General features: G+C 36.8%; 1 protein-coding gene across 1 annotated transcript in view; it reads left to right on the plus strand.

Annotated features, from left to right (window-relative positions):
• Window positions 1–3,084: 3,084 nt before the first annotated feature.
• Window positions 3,085–18,120, plus strand: part of Map3k19 (mitogen-activated protein kinase kinase kinase 19) — a 73,503-nt gene continuing 58,467 nt past the window's right edge. The window contains exons 1-5 of the mRNA XM_004836108.3: window positions 3,085–3,346; window positions 7,789–7,984; window positions 12,804–12,992; window positions 15,040–15,194; window positions 17,399–17,514. Coding sequence (XP_004836165.2) covers window positions 3,279–3,346; window positions 7,789–7,984; window positions 12,804–12,992; window positions 15,040–15,194; window positions 17,399–17,514 — 724 coding nt within the window. The 5' untranslated portion in view covers window positions 3,085–3,278. The remainder of the gene's footprint in view (window positions 3,347–7,788; window positions 7,985–12,803; window positions 12,993–15,039; window positions 15,195–17,398; window positions 17,515–18,120) is intronic.

Raw genomic sequence — 18,120 nt, forward strand, 5'->3', positions numbered from 1 at the left:
ACTGGATATCTAATTTAAAATTTTAACACTTTGATATTTATTGAAGTCTCATACAGCATGTAGTTTGTCTTGATGAATATACCATGTTGAAAAGAATAGATACTCTATAGTTTTGGGGTCTAGAATTCTGTATTGTCTATTAGAAAGTGATAGTGCTGTTCAGATATTCTATGTTTCTACTGTGCTTGTTTGTTCTATTGATTCTTAAGAGAGGGGTATTAAACATCTAGCTGTAGTTGTAGAATTTGATCTTTGCTTCAATTCTGTCAATTTTGCGTTACATTCTGATTTTTATGATTTTCTACTGAATCTACTCCTTTGTCGTTGTGAAATATTTTTCTTTACCTCTGGAAATATTCTTTGTGTTAAAGTCTATTTTATCTAATATTTTAATAGTCACACCAATTTTCTTTCAGTTGGTGTATGGTACAATTTTTGTCATCTGTTCACTTTCAATCTCTCTATGTCTTTGTATTTAAGATATGTTTTTTACATACTGTATATAGTTTGGATTTTCTTTTTTTATTCATTATGGCAACTCTATCTTTTAGTCATAGTTGACATAATTATTTGTATGATTGAGCTGATATCTACCATCTTATTGTCTTCTATTTGCCTCATTTATTCTTTGTTCCTTTTTACCTCTTGGCTTTTGGGTTAATTAAAATTTTTTTATTGAACTTTCACTTTATCTGTTTTTGACTTGTTAGTTATACCTCCTTGTTTTTTAGCAGTTCCTCTAGAAATGGAACATATTTATTCTAGAACATATTCATCTTTGACTTCATAATTTACTTAGGGTTACTACACTGTATCACTGCACATAAAATATAAGAAACATCCAACCATGTAAGTCCATTTGTTGTCTTTCTTTTTCAGATTTATCCACATATTTAGTGTTTGTTTGTTGGTGTTCTTCATGCCTTCCTAACAGTTTCCATGTGGTGTTATTTCCCTTCACAGTGAAGAACTTCCAGTAGCACATTTTATGGTGGAGATCTGTTTGTGGCAAATTCTTTCTGTATTAGTTTGGTAAAAATGCCTCTCATTCAACATCCTTCTTCTAAAAATGATTAATACACAATTTTTTGAAAATTTTTAGATTAAAAAATTGATATGAAAGTATAGTTCCCATATATTCCTGCCACCCACAAAAAAGTCTTTCCTTACTATTTACATCTTCTATTGATATAGGATATTTGGTATAATTGATTAAGTACTGTTTGTATATGATTAACTAATTACACAGATATTAGTGTAAAGTCCAAAGTTTACATTAGGGTTTACTCTTTGTGTTGTGTGCTAATGGGTTTTGACATATGTATACCAACATGTATTCACCATTACTCTATCATTGAATAGTCTCCTCTCAAAATGCACTGAGCTATAATTGCTTATTAGTTCCAAGAAGGTTTTTTTCTTATTGTTGGTTCTTTTAGATTTTCTGCACAGACCATTGAAACAACCCTGAAAAGATGACACTAGTATTCCAATTGCCTAGCTAAAAGCTTGAAGTTAGCAAGTAGGGCTGCCAGATTCTGCAAATTGAAATACAGGATTCCCAGTTAAATTTGGATTCCAGACAAACAATAAGTGATTTTTAGTATAAGTATGTCCCAAATGAAAATTATTCATCATTTAACTGGGTGTTGCTTATTTTATCAAGGTGATTTTTCATTTGTTCATTTGTTTTATTTTTTGAGGCAGGATCTTGCTATTAGTTTAGGCTGACCTTGAACACACTATGTAGCCCAGGCTGGCCTCAAACTCAAGGCAATCCTCCTGCCTCAGCCTCCCAAGGGATTATAGGCACGTGCCACCACTCTCAGCTCAAGGTGATTTTTTTAAAAAATTAATTTTATTGGTATACTTTTAATATACAAAATAGTCACATCCATCATAGGAAATTTGTACCTGTAAATAGTATATCTTGATTCTTTTTTACCCCATTCCCCTACCTTCCCTTGAGCCCTTCTTCCCCTCCTTATTTACACAATCTTTGTTTCCATTTTTTCCTTCCATTCTCTTTTGTTCCTTTTCTCTTTCCTCTCCACTCTTCCTTGTTCCTCTTCCCATTTGAATGTTTTCTGAGAATCTAAAATCAAGGTGATTTTATCAATAATTTAGCAAGGTGTCCTTATATAACCTATCAGGGAGGTTAAATAACCAGCTTATGGAGTAAGACTGAAATAAAAGTCTGTCTTTCAGGCTTGTATTCTTTCACATCATCATCTCAAGATGGGCATTGAGAAAGAGGTTAAAATGAAAATTGACCAGGACTGGCGATTTAGCTCAGTGGTGCCACTGCCTGCCTTGCAAGTGCAAGGTCCTGAGTTTGAAGAAAAAAAAAATTGACCAAGAAATAAAAACCAAAGGTTAGTATAAACAGTCACATAATTAAAGAATACAACAGAAATAAAGCTTCATATTTTAAAGACATATTAAGCTTGTATATGTCAAGACTATATAATGTCACATACATTTTTAGAAAAGAAGCTTCTGCATTTTTCAGTAAGTAGCAGGACAAAGCCTAGCAGCACACATATGTCAGCTAACCATATGTTTTGGAATGCCTTGGGTCTACTTCCTTATGAGTATGTTTTGTAGTTCACAGTCTCTTTCACTGTGTTTATTGCCATTTATGAGTCAGACAAAAATGCATTTACTGAAGCTTTTGCTTTAGAATACCACAAGCCAGTCCAGACAAGATATGTGTTCTAATGTAAAGGTTTTCAGCTGCTGATGCTTTCTCAAGTGTGGCTCTAAGAATAAAACCAGTTCAGGGACAATATATTAGATTCTCAGTCTGTAACCTACCTTCAGCTTCAAAAAGGGACCCTTTTGGCATTTCACAAGGATAACAAAAGTATGGCTTCCCTGGAGAAAGTCTCAGTGAGCAACGTGATGGTGGCAATAGTGCCAACCATGGAAGTACACAGGGATCCAACTTTTTAAACACCCAACAGCAACTTTGAAGAGTGTACAACAATTGTTTTCTCTCCTAGATGAAATTGTCCTGCTTTTAATTCTCCAAGCTAGACACTTGCTTGGATGGTTGCCTGGGTGACAGCCTGTAAACTAAGCCGTCTCCTTGCAACTAACTGAAGGGTTTGTGTATGCAGAACCAGTTTTAATAAAAAAAAAAACAAACTATTGGTACTGTGCACACTGGAAAATAATCAAAGAAAAAAATCTAAATCTATGCTGCTTTTAAATGGATCCCTAGTTAAAGTGTGGATTGACAGATGGTCCAGAAATCAGTGCCACAATGAATTAATATGACATTGGCTGCTGTTTGGCTTGATGTTCAACTGTGTACCCATTGCCTCAGCAAAACTCACCATAGGTAAGCCAAATCTCCACTTTTCAACCTGCTTAGATAATATAATATGTTGCAACATTTTCTCCCCAAAGGATGTTCTGAGGAAGAACATCAGGTAAACTGACGGGGAAAACTGTGTCCTTTTGTCAAATAATTATATCCTTAGAGTTGTTGTAATAAGCTGGTTGTAACTTTTAAAATATTGTGATAATCCCTTCTAATACTTTATACAAATGCCTCTAGATCATAGGCTAAACTAATATATACAAGAGAAGTATATGAAAGCACTCGCTTTCATTGAATTATATACAGGGACAATCCTGTACTTTAGTTTAATCACCTTAATATTTATAAACTTTATATCATATAAACCTTATAGCTACTCAGTGTTATATACATATGAACTGGATACATTTTATTAACTTAAAATGAAATACTTGTTACTTTAATTCTTTATTACCTAAGATTCCAAAGCAAATATACAACATAGTAAAAAGATTTGGCATTACAAGTAGATCACCCATGCAATCAAAGTTTAAAAACAAAAAAAATACTGGGTTTTAATAAAGCTCTGTGGAATGAAACATTTAAAAATCACTGCTTAAAACAGTTCTAAATGGAAAATTAAGAGAAGGTTTCATCTGAAGAAACTTTGAATGGAAATGCACAGATTGGAGGTCAGAAGAGGAAATGATCACTAATGAAGTGACATGGGTCTGTCCATGTTAGTTGAAAGAGTGACTTGTATGTGGGAATACTGCGGTGTGTTCATTAAATATGCATCATCTTTCTCCAGCCACTGCTAAATGTGTAAGACACGGGATGACCAAATAATGACCACATGGCCTGTATTGTAGTGATTTGATTTGATGTTATTGGGACTGCAGTTTTTTAAAATCAAAATTCCCATTTTTCATGATAGATGGTAGGTACTGCTTGTGAAAAGCTCTCTATTAAAGGTTACATGAAGACTTAAACCATAAACCCTATAACATATATTGCTATTTCTTGCCTCGTTATTTGAATATTTGAAGTTTAGCTTTATTATAGGACAAGTTTTAAGTATCCTTTGTTTCTGAAATTGTTTCTTTTATCTGAAATGATTCTGCAAACACTGTTGGTCTTTCAAAAAAAAGCTATGTAGATAAACCCAAGTTACAAAGCAATTTGCTGGGACAGATACGTGTCGTGGTTTGAAATTTTTCTGTGGCCTAATTTTGAGCTTATTGTCTGCTCTTTCCACCCTTAGTAAAGTTTCAAGTATGCATTGCTTATTAAATGCTAATGATTAGCATGGTGATTAAGTGACAGCAATCAACCAAATGTCTAATTAGAAGAGATGAAAGAAAACAGGCACTGCTGGTGGGAGCATAAAGCGATAAAGCAGTTCTAGAGCATGATCTGGCAGTATTCTGTGAAATTAAATACCCTTAACTCTAAAGGAATAACAGGTGGTAGTGAAAAATGTCAGTTAGACAATAAAAATGACTGTAAGAAAGATTGTTTGTTGAACTGAAACAACTAGGTTGGTGTTTCCCAGAGTTGCCTGATAGCAGGAATCATCTGAGTGTTTGATTATAGAAAAAAAAAGAAGCCTCTAGAGCAGTGGTGGTGAACCTATGGCACTTGTGCTGTAGCTGGCTGTTTGTATCATTGAAAGCTCTAAAAGGTGTCACCATCACTGCCCTAGAAATATAAAAACATCACCGGTAGCCAGGTGCAGTGGCATATGCCTATAGTCTCAGACTCTCAGGAGGCTGAGGCAGAAGGATTGGGAGTTCAAGGCCAACCTAGGCAATTTAGTGAGGCTTGTTTCAAAATGAAAAATAAAAACGGCTGAGGATGTATCTTAGTCGTAGAGTGCTTGGTCAGCACACACAAGGCTCTTAGTTTGATCCCTATACTGGAAAAAAAAAATCACTGGTTGCCACTGGTCAGCAGGAGGGGAAAAGGAGTGGGCAGAGAACAGAGGATTTTTAAGGCTATAGTAAAGCTATTTCCTGTGATACTATTATAATGAATGCATGAATACATGTCATTATGCATTCATCGAAACTCTTAGAATATGTAACAACAAAAGTGAACCCCAATGTGAATTGGATTTGGCGTGATAATATTGTATTTGTAGGTTCATCAGTTGTTAACAAATACAGCATTCTGGTGCAGGCTGGTGACAGTGAGGCAACCAGTGGGGGTAGGTAGGAGGAGCAGGAGATACATGGATTTCTGCTCAGTTTTGTATTAACATAAAATCATTTCAAGGAATAAAGTCTATTTTAAATATTTATTAAAAATTTAAAGTTTTTAAAAAAATGAGTGTCCCTAGCCTCAACCAGACTTACTTTAAAAGAACCTAGGACTCTTTATAACAAGGAGACAAATAATTTGCATAGGCAACTTTAGGAAATTGTGCTGAACTAAGACCACCATTTCTTTGAAAACCAAGGAGACAGCATGCCCAGTTTACACACTGGCTCATTGCTGCCCTCATCTTTTGCCATTCTGTAAAAGGAATAACCCCATCCACCCTTCCCTGCATCAGGTCCTTTTTATTGCCAGTCCCCAACCTCTTGGATTTGTCTTTCACTTTCTGTGACCAGTCAGTCACAAATCTTTTGCTTTCAAATTTTCATTTCTGCCTCTCTACTTTCTGTCATAATAATCTTCCTAAAGGGGCCAGGGTAGCTCAGTGGTTCCATCGCCTGCCTTGCAAGTGGAAGGACCCGAGTTCGATCCCTGGTACCAAAAAAAAAAAAAATCTTCCTAAAGTACCAATGTTCCTAAAAGGCGCTGATGACTCTCCATGATCTTTCCAACCTGCTGGGGAGTTGTAGTATAAGCTTCTATCTGATTTTACTCTCTCTTCCTTGACCCTAGGTATAGATGGATCTTTGTTGGGGCTCATCCCCCAGTCAAAATTGCCCTTTCCCCTTCACTCTGAATCTCCAATATTACTGACACTTTCTTTCCAGGGAGTGTTCCAGCCCACACTGTTATCCCATTCCTCTGACATCTGTATGGTCCATTATCTGTTGCTTGCAATAATAATCTTGTATTTTGATTCTTCTCTTTTGCCTTAACTAATTTATTTTCCTTCTAACAGGCCAATGAAAGCTCCTGAAGGGCATATAGATCTTCCAAATGAATGAATGAATTCATAGAATAGTATTATTTCTGGAATGAAGCATATGTAGCATATATTTTTTTTTTAAAGAAAGAAGGCTGTATTTAGTCTGGTCTATGAATTAGAAAGGAATTTGTGTGTTTAGAACACTGAAGGCCAATTTTAAGCTTTTTCTTAGCTTCTCTCCACAAAGCAGTGTCGTGGAATGAGCCCCTTGTTCTTTTGTTTCCAACCAAATGCCAGATCATTGCAAGTAAATCATCTCTTCCCTGAGTAGTATGTGTCCACATACAGTGACTATGGTGTCCAAAGCAAAAACTGGAGCTTAGAGACTGACAAAGAGTTCATATTGCTCCTAATAGCAAGGCATGCCATGGGAAGGGGGGTTTTTGGAAACTGTAATTGCAATTTAGGAAATATTTCTATGATTTGGGAAACTGAGATGGGATATTTAGAACTTTCCTGCAAAAGCTAGAATGGTAGCTGCTATGCTCTCAAGGCTAGAATTATGTAAGATACAAAAGAGTAAGGCATGAAATGTCTCTTCTGTTAAGGAGTTTGGTATCATTGGGAAGATAGAAATCCCATAAGGAAAATAATTATAAGGAGGCAAATAAACCACACTAAAAAAGTGAAATCCACCAAGTGTAGTGGTGGATGCCTGTAATCCCAGCACTTGGGAGGCTGAGGCAGGAGGATTACCATGAGTTTGAGGCCAACCTGAACTATATAGTAAGACCCTGTATTAAAAAGAAAAGTAAAATTTAACACAAATTTTCCCTTATAGAATGTGCAAATGCATTGTAGATAGTATTTCAGACTCTAAGCAACCTTTTGAAGAGGGGACTCTCATTTCCATTTTCAAGATGAGAATTAAAGCTCAGAGGGGATGAGCAACATGCCCAAGGTCACACAGTCAGTACTCTGCAGAGAATTTGAGCCAAGATTCTGTCAGACTATGAAGCCTGTGTTCTGGAGTTGGTGTTGGTTTATCCTTTCTTCTCCTGTACCACAGCAGATTTTTCAAAGCAATGATAAAGTTACTGTTGTTACAATTTAAAATGTACAAAAAACCAAGATGGAAATGTAGGATTATCTTCCTTTTAAAAACTATTATAATATTTTTACATCTAGGGCCAGGGATTTAGCTTAGTGGTAGTGGTTTCGCCGCCTGCAACCCATGTGCAAGGACCCGAGTTCGATCCCTGGTACCAAAAAACAAAACAAAACAATATTTTTACATCTAAAACAAGAAAATCAGTGTTGATGAAGGCAGAATACATCTGAACCACCTACTGTTTTACTGGCTCTCTATAATTAAATCGTTTCTTTTCTCTTGAAGGCAATTTTATGGGACTAGCAAGATGAACAAAAATAAACTGATTCATGATTTCCTAGAAGTTATTTCAAGAGGTGATCTCGAACTCATCTGTGACCATGTTACTAAAGTCCATTCCATCCTTGGAAACCTTGACTTTCAGCACCCAAAGACTGGGAATACAGCTCTCATTACTGCAGCAGAAAAAAACCTAACAGAGGTACAGGTGGAAGAAAAAAGATTGTCATACTATGCCAATAAGCCAGGGACATTTACGTTTGGTTTCCAGATTTACATTTGGAGGTTTCTTGTGGCTCAACCGAATGAACTTTCTATATTTTCAGTCCATCCAAAGCCTTGTATCAGGTGACAAGGCCATTATTACTAACACAACTTCAGTGTTGAGGACAGTTGAACATGGTGTCCACAGCCACACTGCCTTCTGGCTGGAGCTGTAATTTGCAATCTTTGCTGGCCAGGGATTTAGCTCAGTGGCACTGCGGCTGCCTTGCAATCTTTGTTTAACCTGGGCTTGATTTGGCTTCTTTCTTTTTAAAAAGGAGCCTCCTTTAGTTCAGGTCATTTGCTGCCCTTTTATCATGACATCTTTCAAATTTTCACCTGTTTTTTTTTTTTTGTACCAGGGATCGAACTCGGGTCCTTGCACTTGCACAGTGGGCAGCGAAACCACTGAGCTAAATCCCCAGCCCTTCACCTGGTTTTTATATAAGGTCTTGGAAAGTTTTATAGGACAGTGGGGCCAATTACAAGAATTTATCTAGATTTCTTTGATTCAATTTCTCACTCTCCAGTGAGTCACTTTCCTGAATATTGCAAACCTAATCTAAACTAAGAAGAGCCTGAACACTGGTCAATCTGTGGTTCTCATGAGAATCAGTCTGTCTCTGGGAAATTGAATCTAAAAAATCCAAAGTTATCTGAGGAATGCCGAAATTCACCACAAAAATCCTGCCACCTACCATCATCACTGAATGGATGTAGGGTTGTCATCAGGAAGGGCTGAGCTGCAAGATAGCTCTTTCCACTCTTCATTAACAAGCACTATACACACCTCACGTCTCCGAAGTAAACCAAGCAAAGTTCATGGTTTCCGTCCATATCATTTGTGACTTTTCTTCCTTTCTCTCTTTTTTCTTTTTCACTCTTCAGTGAAGATGCACAGCTCTGTAACTGTTGCCTGAAAGGGGGTAGAATCTTTTGCCCACCCAGGGTGGATCTTGATATTATTTGTTGCCATGACACGGATCTGGGGCAAACTGCCAGACTGGTGAGAGACATAGCACCTACAGGAAATTTAGTAAAAGCTAGGACACTGAATAGCTATCTTTGAACTTATTTCTTGGCACTCGACTTGCATCCACCCCCAGTTCTTCCTCATTAACAGTCAATAAAGTAGAGAATCATTTCTTGCCCAATTGACCTACTCTTTGGTTGATATGTTTGCTGCTGTTTTCCCATGAACTTCCTTTAAATCCCATTAATTAGTCCATGAAGCCTGCATTCTTGTTCTTGTCTCCCTTATCATCTCATCTTTTTTTTGAAAAAACTATCAACAATGAAACATCTGAGACTTTTCCTCACGTGGAAGCTAACAAATGAGACTGCCATAGGTTCATAGATAGACTCCTGGGCCAAAGGAAAATAATGGTTTACTTCCTTTATTTCTACTAAGAGGGAGAGGACCAGAATTTCCTTCAGTTTTCAATGCCCCAGTTTGCCTAGGGCAATATGAAGAGGGCCAAGGACACAGTGGTTATATTGCAAGGGATGAACCATGATCCTTGGGAACCCTGACCTTTTACAATGAACAGTAGATATGTCTTTCCATTGCTCCAGAGGGAGATACTATTTCTGTCTTCTAAGGCTGTTCACTACACAATATCTTTGAAAACATTGTGTAATACCAAGGTAGTTGGCGCCTCTTCTTTGCTCAGAGGCCTGCAGTGACCCATGGAGGATGTCTTCCAATAACCTCTCTAAAGAATGATCTACTGATTTATCCTCATTGTCTCTGCTTCCTCACCTCTGAGAACTATTATCGTCTAGCATCTTTCTCTACCACTTCATTGAAACTTCTTTTGCCAATATCATCTACAATATCTTCGGTCACTTTCACGTCTTAGTAGCGCTCGATGTCAGTTTTTCTTGAAATATTTTCTTCCATTTGCTCTCTTCTGGTTTTCCTCCCTACTTCTGTAGCAACTTCTACCCAGTCTCCCTTATGGATTCTTCTCTTAAATACTTATGTCCCTTGATAATGAGGAGATGACTCATAATTTGGTAACTCAAGCCCACATCTCTCACCTGAATTCCTGTTTATATATTATCTTGAGCTTCCAACTGAATATCTCAACTTTGTTAGCACAGAGGGCTCAAAAAGAGCCTGTGGGCCAGGGATTTAGCTCAGTGGTTCCAGAGCCTGCCTTGCAAGCACAAGGTCCCGAGTTCAATCCCTGGTACCAAAACAAAAAACAAACAAAAAAAAGAGCCTGCTCCAAATTGTCTTCTTCATCTTTCTTCCCAAACCTAATCCTTTAAAAAAACAATTGCACCAGTGTTTCCTATCTTATTAAATAGCATCACTATCTGTCTTAATCCATTCATTCACTCACTAATGAATTTTTATTCGTGTAATAAGTTGTTTTGCCCATAAACTTGCATTCTAGTGAAAATAAAGCACAGCAAATAAAAAAACCAGAGGCATTTAAGTAGATTACAAGCTGTTGTTAGTGGTTTGCATTAACCAATAGAGCAACTCCCTTGTCAGTAAAGTTCTCACTGATGTGGCTTTATTATATTCATTCATTTATCATACAAGCTAGTAAGTTTCATTTTAGCATATCTGTACATGTGGTTACATTTATGCTAAGACATAAATAATGATAAAAGATGACATTTGAAGAGCAATTGGGACAGAGGAAATAGCAAGAACAGGTTCTCGATTGGGTAAAAGTCCTTGTGAAGTACGAAAATGTGGCTAGAGTTTACAGGGGCAGTTAGAGTGGCATGAGATGAGGCCAGAAAGATAGGCAGGGACCAGGTCATGCAGAGGTCTGAAGACATATACAAAGGCATTTTAAAAAACAGCTTTATTGAGATATAAATCATATACTATACAATTTATCCATTTTAAAGTATATAATTCAATGAATTTTAGTATATTCACATAAATACACAATCATCACCACAACCAATTTTAGAACATCTTCATCACCTCAAGAACTCCATCCCCACCCAAAAGAAGAAGAGCCCCAATACCCTTTAAATATCCCTCCTTATCCTTTCTCCCAACTCCCCACGCCATCCCTAAGCAGCCACTAACCTAATTCCTGTCTCTATAACTTTTCCTATTTTGTACATGCATATAAATGGATGTGGTCAGTATGTGGTCTTTTGTGAATGGCTTTCTTTCACTTAACATGTTTACAAGGTTACCCACGTGGTAGCATGTATCAGTACTTCATTCCACCTTTTGTTCAAGTAATATTCCATTGTATGGAATCATCCAATGATGGTAATTATCCAGTCATCCACTGATGTTAATTTGGATTGTTTTCACCTTCTGATAAATGTAAAAAGCTTTCAACCTAGGTGTAGAGATCCTGGGTTACATGGAAACTTGGTATTTAATAATTTAAGGAACTGCTAGACAGTTTTTCAAAGTGGCTACATCATTCACATTTTCACCAGCAGAAACAGTGATAGTGATTCCAATACTTACTGTTTGAATTTTTTATTCTAGCCTTTCCAATGAGTTTCATGCAAAGGCATTTGGAAATGGAGAGACAGTTTCAGGCAAGGGAACATGATGTTCCTTCCTTCTTTCTTTCCTCCCTTTCTTCATTTCTTTCTCCTTCCCCTCCTTCCTTTTCTTCTTCTTTCCCTCTATCCTGAATTCTATCCATATGTAATTCCTAGAGCTTTGAATGTTACTTTCCCTCTCCTCCATAGTCTTTTATTCACACAGTGTCCTTTAGCCTGGATAAATTAATCTAATTATTAGTGTTTCAACTTAGACTTTACTTTTTCCAAAAGTCTTCCTGAACTTTGCAAGACAGCTCAATAAGTTTCTTCTAAGTGCATCGCATTTCAGCCAACTGTGTATGCACCTCTACCATTGCCTTTATCACACTGTGCTGCAACTCCCTTTTATCTTTTCCTGTTCGTCAACAGACTGTAAATGACTTAGACTGCCTCTTTTTCTTGGTCACAGTTGAAGGCCCAGTATCAAGAACAGTTCTTGGGCATACATTGGGCACCCAATCCTTATCTGTTGAATAAATCATCAATGCACCTTTTAAAATGTAGTTTACATTCCCCCTAGAAACACCTACAGAAATATTTGTGACATAAAGAATATATAGATCTGAATCTTTGGGTCTAAAAGATTTGGGTTAAAGTGATGCCTACTTTGGCCTTTGGGTAGGTGGGCAGGTAGTAAGAAGGGCAAAGACAAGGGCTGGGGATTTATCTCAGTGGTTCTGCTGCCCGCCTTGCAAGCACAAGGACCCAAGATTGAGCCCTGGTACCACACCCCCAACCCCACCCCCCAAAAAACCAAAAAGAAGGGCAAAGACTACATGTGAATCTTTTATTTTATAAAACTTTAATGTTGTATGGCTTTAACACAAAATACTCATAGATCTTTGGTCTAAAAATACACCACCAAATCATTCATATCACAGAGATTTTTATTTCCCATATTTACAAAGGCAAATAGCAGTTACTTGCATCTAAATCCCTTTCTTTCTTTCTTTCTTTCTTTCTTTCTTTCTTTCTTTCTCTCTCTCTTTCTTTCTTTCTTTTTTTCTTTCAAGTAGTGCTGGGGATTGAACCTAGGGCCTCACACATGATAAACAAGTGCTCTGCTACTGAGCTACACCCCAGTCCACAACACTCCATTTAATTCTTTTCTTATTCTATGTCATCAATCAGACCCATATTTAAATGTTTCCTACCCAACTCTGAAGGTATAGTTGATATTCAAAATATTAAATTAGAATGCTGTTGTTTTACAGGTTGTTAGATTTCTTCTGGAAAAGGGAGCAGATATCACTCTTTGCAATTACAGCAATCAAACTGCAGTCCATGTAGCTAACTGTGATATTCAAAGACAACTCTTGGCAGTAAATGGAATCAAGGCTCCCCAAATGCAACTTCTACAAAGTTCATGGCAAGGTGATCTTGAACAACTTCAACACTTACTGGTTAGTTAAAGTGATGTTTACTTTGGCTTTTAAGTAGGTGGCAGGTGTTAAGAAGAGCAAAGACTACATATGAATCTTTTATTTAAAAAATATCTTTTTAAATGCAACTCCAGAAAGTCTCAGAAGGAAATACGAGAAAAAAACCAGGATTGAACAAAAAAAACAGGATACTGGGGTGGAAAATAAGATAATAAAAGAATACCCCAGCAACCTATTGCCACTTTCCTCCAGGTGAATACTAGAAGAAGTCAGGCAGCACTCCTGGGAAATGATATGCTCCCAGGAAACCTCCAGAGAACTACTATCAACTTGCTCAGAGAAGTTCCCTTGACATCACTGCCATTTGTACAGTTGCTATTTAGATCCCCTTGGACCAGTTGGAGTTATTATCTTTATCCTGAAAAGGGAATCAGAGAGCCTATGCCTCACATAATATTTAGCTGTGACTAAAGGATTTAAGAGGAGTATTGATCCTCTTATCTAGATTTTCTACATCCCCAAATCACCTTGCCAAATCACATGCATAACCAAGGACACTAATTATTAGTGACTAGCAATTGTCTACTCTTGGCATTTATCTTCAAAGATACTGGCAGATCCACGAGACCTTCCAGCTGAAAGAAAATCAATTGCTGCTAGGAAACAGTTTCTTCTAATCCCTTATGGTAAAGACACAAACAGAGAGGGAAAAAGTGAAAGATACTCTAGTCACGTTCAGTTCAAGGATAGATATAACAAATCCGAAGGACACTATAATTCTTTTGCAGTACTAAATGATAGTCTAAAATTACCATACATTATGAACTGAGGGTTAGAAATTTTTCTGAAAGACAATACATTTTGTTTTAATGGTATTTTTGACAGTTGTAATTGTAATCCAATGTCTGTTTTCAAAACCACATTCTTCACCCCTAAAAATTAGCAACCAAGCTTTAAGAAACTAGTGCCAAAAAAAAGAGAAACTAGTGCCTGTAACAGAGCTTAATCAACAGATACTAAATTAATGTGCTACTAGCAAGACCATCCTCAGCTCAAAACTTTCATGTTGGTTCTAACTAATAATAAACATCAATATAAGAGGCAGTTTCTTCTCAGAGACTGAAAAAAAATTGACTAATTAATTCCCATACCACCCCGCTGAAGTAATATCATTATCTCTGTTTTGTCTCTAGAGAAGCTGAGGTAAGGATGCTGACTACACTAACATGACACACAATAAATTAGAGATGGAAATTAGTGCATAACTTTGGTCTACAAAAAGAGCAACTTGGATATTTTGGCCTTTCAGTAGCTTTCCAGTTCTGAATTATTCAAATTAAATTTTACTTTCAATAAAGCATCTAATGACATCCATATATCCACTTTCATTTGAGTACATAAGTGCTGTTAAATGAACTGCTTTAATATTACAAATCATTCATTCAACAAATGCTTATTGAGCCCTGACTATATGTCAGACACCCCACTGAATGCTTGCTATTCATGTTCTGCTTCTAATAATCAGAACAACCCTGCAAGGAAGACACCCTTATCCAGCTGCACAGCTGAGTGGTCTGAGGTTCAGAAAGCAGGGTAGTCAGATTTTGAAAATAAAAATACAGATACCATGTTGAATTTGAATTTCAGATAAATAACAAATACCTTTTAAGTGTAAGCATGTCCAAAATGAAAATTATTTATCATTTAACTGGATGTCTCTTATTCAGCAGTATAATTTTATCAAGGTGTTCCTGATTTAACCAAGGTGTTCCTGACATAACCTATCCAGGGAGGTTAAATAACTGGCTTACAGAGCTAAGACTATGACCCAGAGCTGTCTGTTTTTGGCTCCTTCTTAGTGTAGATACTGAGAAATAATATATTGAAGTTAAGGCTGAGGTGTAGCTCAGTGGCAGTGCATGTGTTTATAAGTAAAGCCTTGGGTTTGATCCCCAGCAGCAAAATAAAAGTTAAAATGAGAAGTTGGCTAAGCAGTGAAAATTTGAAGATTTGTATAAATAGGTCTGTAATAAAAACACAACAGAAATAAAGCCTTGTGTTTTTAAAGGCATCTGAAGAGTTCCTGGATGTAAATTTCCCAAACCAACATGGCTTGACCCCTCTGATGTTGGCTGTGAGAGACGTGGACCTGTTTGAACGTCTTGATATGTTAACCATCTACAGACCTGTGGAAGTTCTGTCTGAGCTCCTTAGGCATCATGCGTGAGTACAAGTAATCAGTCAGTACCAGCTGAAAGTCATCTATTTTATTGTTCTTTAAAGAAATCACATGTAAACCTGGACATATAGGATTTTTATCATATATATTAAATGCATGTGAAGCATCATAAAAGTGACTTTGAAACTGCAAAGTGATGTTCAGATGTTAAAATTGGTTATTATTTTTAAGATATTCAGCTTTTTGTCTTATTTGTTTAAATAATTACTGTTTTGGTAGTTACTGGGAATGTCAAATAATTCTTGAATATGCAGCTGTCTGCCTCCAAGATGTTAGTAATTATTTTGAATAACATTGTCAGTCTATCAAAAGCAATTTTACTAATGATTTCCATTTATCTGAAAATGATTATCTACCAAATGTTTTTAGGACATGGGAGGTTAATGATTAACTTTTTTAAAAATAGAGTTAATTGCAATTTCCCATAGTGTTACCTAGATATCTTGTCATCACATAAGAACAGATGGGCCAGCTCTTTCTCAGTGTTTACATCAATTTTGTTTTGGAATAGAGAGAGTGAGAGCAAGAGCGAGAGAGAGAGAGCCAGAGAGAGGCTTTAAAAAGAAAAGTATGGTCAAGGATGTGCATTATTATAAAAGTATCAGAATAGTAGAATAAAAATAAAAATTTGAAGCTTTCTCAGACTTTAGTGTTAAGAAACTGCTGGGATGGTTGTAAATGCAAATTGATGGATTGCCTCCCTACCTCGCCCATATCCAGCTGATGTTTCACAGGTATGAATTGGAGTCCAGAATACAGGAGATCAAAAGCAGATGAGCAAACTGAGGTCCCAAATTGAGTAACTCACCTGTCTATATATTAAAGTAGAGCAGCCCCAATTCTTGATCCTATAGTATTTCTTTTGAATTATGATTTATTTTTTTGTGATACTGAGGACTGAACCCAGGGTCTTTGCACTGAACCTCACCCTCAGCCCTTTATTTTTCATTTTGAGACAGGATTTGTCTAAGTCACTAAGGTGCCCCGGCTGGATTTGAACTTGCAGTCCTCCTGCCTCAGCCAGCTAGAGTGCTGAAATGACAAGCATGTGCTACCATGCCTTGCTTGAATTATGTTCTTTAACAATCCTTAATGTAGAGGTCACAAGAAACTATTGCTGCAGCTAAGAACACATTACCCTGCATAGCAACGAAGAGACTCATATTAGAAGTGTTACCAAAGGATGAGGCAAGAAGATGGTGAATTCCAGGCCAGGGTGGGTTATATAGCAAGTTCAAGTTCAGCTTGGACTATGTAGCAAGACCTTGTCTCAAAAACAAAAAGAAAAAAGGTGTGTAGAGGGTGAGGGTTTTATGGATTGAAAGGATTTAGATCAACTTGTTCCTTATCCTAAAACATAACAAAGAGAGTTGTTTTCTTCAGTATAATCTGTTAATAGGATTTTCATTATTTACCCTTTGGATCTCTCTGAGCCAACATCAAAAACTGGGATTCAGTACAACATAAAGAGGATAAGATGTTTGTGTTGTTGGAAAGAGCCCTAAGATTAGCCAGTTGAGTTTAAGAACTCCAGGGCAAGGGAAAAAGGAATAAATGATCATGTGAAAAAGGACATTATATGACAATATAGCGTTACTCAATCAAGAGCTTGTGAAAAAAGCCTAATCAGTTTTGATTTGTTTTATTTTGTAGTGCTGGGGACTGAACCCAGGGCCTCAAGCATGCTGGGCAAGTGCTCTACCACTGAACCCCCAGCCCTAGCTTAATTTTAAAATGAGAGTCTATGGCACTCCAACATTTTGAATGACAAAAGAGCTAGCCATTTAGGTCAGCAGTGAACTAATTCATTGGAAATTCTAAAAATAATCAAGTCAGCTATTTGGGATGATAAAACAATAGTTTAAGATGCTTTTGTCTTGATACATGCATCACTAAATTTTGAAAATTTTTGTCCAAAGTTGGAAATAGTCTGCAAATCTTATAATGGCTTTAAAATGATGGCAGGAATAAGATACAGAAAACATTCTTCTTACTTAAAATTTTGAAAAATTGTCACTCTGGCTCATACATTTTGGGTTTTCTATCTCATGCATTTTGAAATCATTATCACCTCCCAATACAGAAGATTACTTTTTATTTGATATCAATGTTTTTTCTTCAATATTGGCTTCCTTTTTTCAACCGATTTAAACTAAATAATCTTCAATGTTGATTCTATTCTTCCTAGAGATCCTAAACTCTGTGATTTTAGTGGAAAATCAACAATACATTATGTGTCACAAATAAAGAGTATGAGGAAACAGCAGTTATTGGACATCTTGATGAATTCTATACCCAAACCAGGTAAATATTTCATTCCACATGCACAATTCCCAACTGAAAAAGGCCTTTCAAAAGTCTTTCTTCCTCTTTTTGGTGGATCTACTTTAAAGGAAGCAAGCTAACAGCTACTCACTGATCAGTGACTGGACCAGGCCCATGACTACATGTTCTGGGAATGTAAATGTTCAAAACTCTTGAAAGTAAACAAAAAGGCAAAAAGGCAGAAAGTGAGGATGATCTCTTTATCATGCATTTCGGTGTTGGACCTCTGAAGAAGAAGGCTCCTTAACCCTGAATAGCTGTTGATGGTTTCAATGGTGAAAAGCTCTTTCTCATGTCCCAGACTCCACAGTGTTGCTGCAGTGGGAACATACCATTAAGTATGAGCTGATTTGATTCATGTTGAACCAAAATCTGACTCTTGGTGAGTGTCTTAGTTACTTTCCCATCATTGAGACACAATATAACTTAAAGGAGAGGTTTATCTTAGCTCAGGGTTTCAGTCCATGGCTGGCAGGCTCCAAGGCAGAAACACTCAATAAAGAGAGTCTGAGTGAAGGATCAGTGCTCTTTCTGTGGCAGTCAAAAAGCCAAGGAGCTGGGAAGAGGGATGCACCCTTCCAGGTC

This window comes from Heterocephalus glaber, unplaced genomic scaffold (assembly GCF_053883595.1).
Source record: "Heterocephalus glaber isolate CG9 unplaced genomic scaffold, H.glaber_assembly_v1.0 deba00000347, whole genome shotgun sequence".
NCBI classification, from domain to species: domain Eukaryota; kingdom Metazoa; phylum Chordata; class Mammalia; order Rodentia; family Bathyergidae; genus Heterocephalus; species Heterocephalus glaber.